Raw genomic sequence first — 9,456 nt, forward strand, 5'->3', positions numbered from 1 at the left:
GATGGATTTTAAAATAACGACTACACTAATTTATTACCACACTTCAGTTGCGTTATCAAAATTGCGTTCAGAGATACATCGCCTTTTTAACTATGTTAAAATGCAATACTAGTCCCCATGAGGTCTCTTCATATAAATTTCACTCAGTGCTGATACAAAGAGGCCAATCTATTAGGCAGCTCGTTGCTAAAAATATACCGTGTTAAAGTCTCCATTTAATATCTCTCTTAAACTGTTTCGTTTTTGTTAAGAGTATTTTTTGCATCTAACTGATCATACTTATGGTCAATAGCCATATTCCAAACAATATCCTAGTTTATTCGCTCTATGTATGTGTGCGTACGTTTATGTGTGGGTGCGTGCATTCGTGTGTGTGTTTATTCGTTAACACTCATAGTCGATTGAATTCGATTTGGAGACACAACAATTAATTTCAAATGTAATTTCGTAATTCAATAATAATAACGTCTTTACAACGAAACGAAACACATATTTCGTACATCCAACGCATCTACGCTAAAAAGAATTCCAATATTACAATATTTTATTAATAATTACATTATTTATATATGTATTGAAACGTGTTGAAACGATGATTCGTATTTATTTGTTTAAAATCCATACTTTTTATAACAATTGTATTTTTTTTTGTAATTGCAGACGCAAGCAAACCAAACTTGAAGGCTTGACAATTTGGATATGGCCAATTTTCAAGACGTTTTTACTAGCACTGAATATCGAAACTGGATGAAATGCCATTTTGCACAAAGCCTTGCTAAGGATGTTCTAACTGATGTCGTTGAGGCAGAGATTGAATCGTTTCGTATTCAGATATTACACCATGCTCAAGTCACTACGCTTCAGCCACATGGCACAGTATGTAACAAATGCATGACTCCTAATGTTATCAAATGCCCTACAAAGACAGTGTGCACAACAAAACACAGAGGCTGTAAATTTCACAACAGTGTCGCTCTCAGTAACAGAAGATGTCCAACGAACGGCATGTGTGATAGTTTGTGCAAAGCGATTATTGACAATCATCGTTTTAAAGGACCTTCCTGGAAAAATACGGACGCAACCCAATGGTGCACAATCGCGTGGTCGATTGCTAAATGTTACATGCCCCCAGATGGGTACGAGAATGTTAACACGGCTCATGACACCGATTTTAACGGCATTGTGAATATCATCATAAACTGTATCAAATTTCAGAAGTACTTTAAAGACGACCTAAGCAAATCTGCCAATATCTGCACAAAGGTAATAAGATAATAAGATATTTTAATAAGAATTGATAATATTTTAACTTTTTAATAATAATTAATTTTTAATTATAATGGATGGCGATGTTTATTGTTCTCTTCAAGTGCTTGCGTGACATATTAACTGTTGTTTAATACGTGTCTCTGTCTGATCTATTTAACATTAAGAATGATGTTTATCATTTGATAAACAACAATGGTTCATACTGATATACTTTTGTTTACAACATAATATTTGCTCAAACTGAATTTATAGAAAAATAATCAATTGGTCTTTTTAGGTTAGAGACAAGTGCAAAACGCTAAGACATTCCCCTACTATGACGATGGCTGATGACGATATGGGCCATTTTATAGACACCCTTGTGGGCATTCTAAATGATTCAGTATACGTGAACAATCATTCTAAATTTACTGAGACAATCCAGAAACTACGTAAGGTAAAGACGCAAACATCACTGAATCGTGTAGACATTTGGCATTTACAAATAATTTAAAGATTCCAATTGTGTACACACATTTTTGAAATAATGATTTAGCAGCGAGTAATACGGTTGTGTTACGAAATTTGAAAATTAAGGTGTTAATCGTTGAAAACACGCAGATCTGTATGAGCAGGGTGTATATTATCCACGCAGAAACTAGAAGCTCAAATGGACAAAGCATAACTCAATCTTCAATCTAATGTTTAATCAGTTTAATCAGCGACGATACAAGAAATACAACGTTATTCTTTTGAATTTTTCCATAAAGTACAATAGAATAACGATGCATTGTTTGTATCGTCGCTATCGGACTGCGTGTGAGTTAAAAACACTACATTCAAGTCAGCATTAAACCGAGAAAAAAAGTTATTCGCGGGAAACCATTTAAATATTGTATTATTAAGTACCTTGATCTGACAGGCGTTAATTTTATTCAAGCTTACCACTCCACACAGTCTTCACGTCTCCAAAATACTCAAGTTGTCAAAACACACGAAAGTTATTTACCAGAAACCTGGATAGACAACTTCGTTTGACAAATGGTCAATTATATATATATATTGTCAGTTGTAATTTGTCTTTGCAAACCACTTAGTTGTATTTTGTCTTTGCAAACCACTTAGTTGTGTTTTGTCTTTGCAAAACACAAGTGTCATTTGGACAACTGCTTTTGCGCAACTAAAACATATATTTTAGTCTAGACCACAAGGGAGCACTGAAGCTATGTTTTATCACGAGGCGGCTTTAATAAAATTCATCTGATAATTTACCATACATATGCATAAAAACAACACTTTTTCTTTAATGATTTTACACATTGTTTTTTGTTTGGGATTATGTATTTAGTTTTAGTAAATGTTATAAAGCTTCATCTTATTTCAACGGGGAAATACGATTTATTCAACAATTTATTAATATGTTTATATTTCAGTTGAAAACAGATGCATTAGGGGTTTCTGCAACTGACATGAACCGAACGTTAGAAGATGCGCTATTAAACCTAACCACTATGGTCAAGAGTTGCAGCGATATAAAGCTTGAGGACCGCGACTCTTTAAAATTACAACATATGCTCAATGTGGCTGACTCGCTGCACCATCTCACTGGTGATGTTCGAACCCGCATAGAGCATGCTCTTTCTGGTGAAAAGAATGAAACGGCGTCGTCGAACAAAACGATTGGCGCTGTTGCGGCTAGTGTCGCTGGTATAGCAGGGGTTGCAGGCATAACAGCGGCATCATTTAGTGTCGGCGGAGCTGGACCTGCGTCAATGGGAGCCGGTATAGCAGCAGCTACGTTTGCCTCGACTGCTGGATCCACACTTGCCTTTGGTTTAGCATTATTAGGCGCTGTTGCTGCGCCTGTTGTGCCTATCACGCTAGCATCACTATATGTTTGGCGCCGTATTCGTGTACCAGTTCAGAACGAAGGGATTACAGCAGAGCCTACAATTCCAGAATTAAATGATCTACGTCAAATTAAAGACTTGCAATTAGCGACAATGACAATACGGGAAAAAGTGAAACAACTGTTTAACCAGAGTCATATTAGGCCGTCCGAAAATAATTCAATAGAAGCTGATACGGTACAAGTGCATATGAAGGAAAATAAAGTGCATTACATGAAAAATTAACTCGTCTGTAAAACATCAGTTGAATATATGTTTATGATCGAAGCTTTGGAAAGAAAAGATTGTATATTTTATCGTACTATTGGTACAACACGAAGTGTAATTTGAATTACATCCAGAGGCATTGCACGCTATTATGTGTACATAAACAACATGTTTGATGAGCACGTATGCCTCAGACAACGCACGCTGCTAGACACAGCTGTTTACTTTTGTAAACCAAGAAATAGCATATCGCAAATAATTTCAAAGTTTAGTCTGATCATATTGGTGGAGTCTTCATTGTCATTTGTAACAGATGTGTAGTAGACATAGTTCAGGTGTTGTAACATGCCGTTGTGCTGTTGACGAACCAATGAAATTTAGCCGTCAAAGATAAAGCCCTTTCAATTATTCTCGTTCCAGGTCAAAGTGATATTAGTAAATATGGGTTAGAGGTGAATGGCAATAAACTATACATGTGCAAATATCAAAGATTTGCAAGGGTTCGTTGTTTTAATGTATAAAAATATGAGCAATTCATTGACGTACGGACGGACAAAAATTGGGACTTGACAAAACAAAGTCCCGTATCACCATGAGTCACAGTAAAAGCTGTGTTTTATTTTAAAGATGTCTTTGATAATTGGAATGTACACACTGCAAGGTGAAATTTCAATTGCCTTTGAATGTTGGTGTTTACACGTAACCGTTCACGTTAAGATAACTGCCTGAACACTTAATATAATTATATGATTAAATATAAATTAAAGGCGTATACTGAGTGACGTCGTACAAATATTAACAATTGCATTTATATTGAAAACACCCATGTGTTGATGAAGTTAACTGGTCAGTCTATTAGCGTCAAATTGAACACTCATATTATGTTCTTTTTTAATGTTTATTCGCTCAAAACTGTGAAGCGGCAATAACGCGGTATGCGTTTAAAGTTGCTTGAAGGTCCTTTTTAGAACACCTAGTGTTACTTAACATACCTGAGCGCTCGGTTTTGATATAATTTAATACTTAGATCGCATTGAAAATCCACAATATCCTCGTCTATTAACGAACGGTTCGGTTTAACATATGTTTCATCTGAACGCTGGATGGTATGATGTCATACGTGGCAGATACGTCCTCATGTCGCCAAACGCGTATGGATACAGATTTGTTTTACCGCAGCTTGTTTGTCGTCTCCTTTAGCCTTGTTTTGTGTGATTCATACTAAATAATATCCTGACTGTAATATTACGGTAAAGGTATGTGAGAAAGACGGTATAATATCAAGTGAGAACATGCATTCAATTTTTAACTATTCGGAGTTGGCTATTCTACCGTGCGTGTGTTACTTGCAACAAATGTGATATATATATTATGATCACGACTCCAAAGTGGTCTTAACCGTTTGGCTGTAATGCTGTATGTAAAAAGTTAAAAACGGAACTTCAAATGATGGTGGCATTGTTATTGATGGCGTATTGTACAATTCCATATCTGAGACCAGTTCTTTAATCTCTGACAGTTCTGAGGATATAACCGCAGAAGTCAGTTGAAATGAAACTAAAATAATAACTGACAATGACAGCCATTGGTCTTGTGAATGTTACCAAATAAGTCATTAAAACATAATTTGTAAAAAATAATACGCGCAACCTCTATATGGTACACTTTAATGATTAGAACACAAAACAACAATTCGTTGGACATGGAAAGTTACTTATAAATGCGTATGTACAAAACAACGCACTGTGCGAATATCCCACGAAGAAAATTAATGCAAAGACCAGGATCAAATTTATACTTCTTCCTTCATCAGCTTTCCGATTACCAAAATGGGATATTTCTCTTTGGGTTACGGTTCGTTTTCATATATCACGTGAAAAATCCATTTGTGTACTGGTTTCTTGACAGACAGTTCAAGACTGCTGCTCTAAAACTAATGCATTCATTGGGTTGCATTTTCATAGCAAACAATATATAATGCAGGTAGACCGTAGATTACCTTCAAAACAAGTCAATGTGATTTTAAATGGGCCTGATCACAGATTTTTGCATGTTTTGAGGTTTGTCATTAAATGCTTAATATTGATAAATGTAAACATCGGATCTAAAAAGCTCCAGTAAACATCATGAATACAATTAAAGAAAGAAAAAAAGCAACCCTCAACTGGGCTCGAACCACTGACCCCTGGAGTAATTGGAGTAGAAGTCTACCGCTTAGACCCCCGGCCATCCATCCTCTCACAACGATTGTTGTATTTTAAACTTTATATAAGCCATCCTCGAAGTATCACAAAATATAACGACAACAACAAAACTCTCCAAATTATTCAATCGTTTCGCGTTGCAACGCTTTATAATTTCAGGTTTTTTAATCGTCAAGAGATGCATATAATGGATATTTAAGAGCATGGTAATTGCTCAGTATTACTATTTCCTCATAAATATAAGAACTACAACCAACATTTGCGATTAAGAAACATCTTTTTTTTGTTAATTTACCAAAACGTGAAAAGCCGCCGAAATCGTTAGGTTGGTCAAACTCTATTCAATTACAAAAATTTATGGTATTTTTGTGTTGTTGGTCATTTATTTGTGTTTGTATGTCATTCAGTATAATTACCAAATGCTTTTTCAGTCAAGCGTGTTTCTACGTTATTTAATCCAACTGCAGATTGTATTTTAGTTTAATAACGTACGTAGATCGTTTTGTAAAAATGATTTTTATGATTTGTTTCTATATTCTTATTAATTAAAGGCAAATGTCTAATAAATAAAATGTACAATCCGGGACAGATATACAGCTCACCACTGAACACCGACATCCAGTGTACGTTTTAATATTTTTGAATTAAAAATATACAGTATAAATAACAAATGTAAGCTGCACATATTGAGCGATCTATTGTTTCAATATATAAGCGGAATTTCTATGATTGATTTAAATAAAATAACAACATATGTCATGGTTGTATTTTTTTTAAATAACAAAATGTATACTAGTTGCAACTTTTGTTTTCAAACTGCATGTACGTAATTAGAAGACACATGTGATGTTCTAAACAAATCATGTGAAAAGAGAATGAAAAAAAAACAATGTAATCACACAAAATGAAAACAACATATTTGTTTCAAACGCAGGGAGGTTTACATTGCTATTGTCGTTATAATATATTTCTATAAAAAAGTATAAAAACTATCGTATTGTCTTGACTACAGCTCCTTATTAACACACACAGAATATTTTCAAAACATTTGAATGAATATTTTAACAAAGCACCTTAGCATGTAACGTTTATGTTGACAAAAGTCGTTTTTAAGGCGTTGAATATTGCGCGTCGATGTGGATTTTGTATTGACCTACAATACTTGTTTATGGATAACGTTGTATCGCTATCGAATAAACACAAATTCATGTTTCAATTTGCATCGTTTGGTCATCGTTCTCGGTTGCTTAACCACGTATTGTATTATATCATAAATGAATTAGGTTTTCTCTTACAAATGTACAAGTCAGTTCATCAGGCGTGCAGTGTTTATTTTATGTACCGCTAAGAATAACATTCATAGGAATAGGTAAAATTATTATTTGAAATAATCTTTGACTAGATTAAATGCATTAACGTTCATACAATTTAGTATATCTCTTTTTCAAAACTGATGCAATGCCATAACACTAAAAGCTAGCATCTGAACAAATTATGCCATTACAGAGTCATGCATGGATTGCATGTCAACGTACATTGTTATTTTCCTACAATAAAACTGTTTACATTATGTACTCATTACTTTTATCACGTATTCACAAAAGTTGAATTCTTGTTACTGGTGTTGCAGTTTTACTTTTGTTTAACGTTGTTGTTTTTTTATGCAAATTTGAGCCTTCTCTGTTAAAAATACCTGACTTGAATACATTTTCTTATCTGAAATCCTACTCACTCTTAATACAATCTTTGTGGGGGTTTTCCGGTGACTCTTTTGGTAGCTAGAAGTCGTACCTTTTTTTTCAGTGCTTAATTAAGATTATAATTTTATTTTGTAACAAAGACACCATATCCCACTTTGCAACGAGATCAATTCTGTATTTTGTTCATGTATGCTATGTGTGTGAGTGTGTGTGCATCTGTTGAACAGTAAACTAACATATATTATATTGCCTTCTGAAGTTTATTCACTTATTCATTTTTTACTTCAAGTAAAATAATGCGTTGTTTAACCAATTATTTATTAATACGCAAATTGGGTATTCCATTACTCCTATTTTCATCGTTATGGGCACAGGCTATGCGATTTAAGGCCTACGCTACCTACACTATTCAGTGACATTTTGTTCAAGTTTAACAAACAGTAAATCAACCTTTGCCATATAAAGGGGCCTTTTCACGTTTCGGTTAATTGACACAATTTATGAAAAAAAGTTTCAGATGCGCAAATTATCGTTGTAGTTATGATATTTTTGAGGAAACAGTAATAATGAACATTTACCACACTCTAAAATATCCATAATATGCATCTTTTGACTTTTTAAAAACCTGAAAATCATAAAACGTTGCAACGCGAAACGATTGAATAATTTGGAGAGTTCTGTTGTTGTCGTTATATTTCGTGATACTACGAGGATTGCTTATATAAAGTATAAAATACATATCTGATTGTATGCGAAGGGATGGCCGAATGTACTCTAGGGATCAGTGGTTCGAGCCCAGTTGAGGGTTACTTTTTTTCTTTCTCTAATTTTAATCTTGTTTTTAGTTGGAGCTTTTAGATCCAATGTTAACATTTATCAATATAAAACATTAAATGACAAATTGAAATACATGCCAAAATCTGTGTAAAGGTCCTTAAAAGAAATGTCCTAAAACTTAATTTTTGTCAATACTGACCGAATAATTAAATTACATTGGCTTTTTTATTTAAACATTTGATATAAATTCACGACTATTGCGTTTTATTATCATAATGAAAGATATTTTGTTGTTGTTGTCGTTCACAACCGGAAATAATTGTTGAACAAAAAATATGCTGGATCTAAAAAAACGATTTTTTTAAATAACAGCATAAAATACAAACTTTACGCAGAAATATGGACTTTCTTAAGATTTTATCATAACTGAACAAGGAAGTTTAGCCCAAAGATTGTGAAAACGTTATCACAAATGTACAAGCACGTTTGAGCGGCGTATTGTGCTGATAATCAAGTTTTATTTGATGGAAGACGAGCCTTTTATATGAATTTTAATGTTCTCGTTTCTCGTCTTCTTAGGTACGTGGCTTTTTCAATTTTAAATCGAAAGATATTTTAAAGGTTATACGCTGAATAGTTTTTCGATGATTAAATACATTTAGAAACGTAAAGATTATTGATTCGTATTATATATGAACATGTTTAGAAACCGTGCCGCATATATATAATAACTTGTTATTATATATCGGCGCTAATCTATTTTCCTGCTCACGTATAACGCGCCATTAACCGCCTTAATGGTTCTACGTGCACGGCTTTTTTGTTTTTGGATTGATCGTGTGAGTGCTGTGATTCCAGATTTATTCATGTTTTAATTTTTACTCTTTTTTCTGTTTTCCCTATTGTCCGTTGTGTATATGTGACATTTACGTGAATAACACACTGCAACAAGTGCACTAAAAATTTCGCGCACCAGTAATTGTAATTGCGGTTGGCGACAGTATCATTTAATGGGCAGAATCGGATCATGTAACCCGACAAGAATTCCGAAATTACAGAGGCAACAAACAGTAGAAGAGACGGACGTGATCCTCGTGTCTCTTACCATTCGCTTCTGTGTGTTTTTCCTGCTCGTCGTACAGAATGAAGTGCACTACTCGTAGACCAGCAACTAGTGTCGACCATGATGTCGGCTCAAACATCACTGACCATCAAATATCTGGCCAGATATTTACCAACACAACGCTGAATACATCACTGCACTCGTGGATCCGACAATAAACTACTCAACACGGTGCATCCTTGTTTAACCCCACGCGTAATGAAGTGTTTACACGCGAAGATACATATTGTTAAATGAAATATAAAAGCAACTTAATAAAACGTTTGATTCATTTGACAAGGCGGTAA

General features: G+C 34.2%; 1 protein-coding gene across 1 annotated transcript; it reads left to right on the forward strand.

The window, feature by feature from the left end:
- Positions 1–677: 677 nt before the first annotated feature.
- On the forward strand, positions 678–9,209 carry LOC127835509 (uncharacterized). The gene is made up of 4 exons (XM_052361950.1): positions 678–1,263; positions 1,547–1,705; positions 2,682–3,143; positions 9,105–9,209. The coding sequence occupies exons 1-4, from the start codon at positions 700–702 to the stop codon at positions 9,207–9,209; spliced, it is 1,290 nt and encodes a 429-aa protein (XP_052217910.1). The 5' UTR covers positions 678–699.
- The last annotated feature ends 247 nt before the right edge of the window (positions 9,210–9,456 follow it).

The sequence above is a fragment of the Dreissena polymorpha genome, chromosome 6 (genome assembly GCF_020536995.1).
Source record: "Dreissena polymorpha isolate Duluth1 chromosome 6, UMN_Dpol_1.0, whole genome shotgun sequence".
Taxonomy (NCBI): domain Eukaryota; kingdom Metazoa; phylum Mollusca; class Bivalvia; order Myida; family Dreissenidae; genus Dreissena; species Dreissena polymorpha.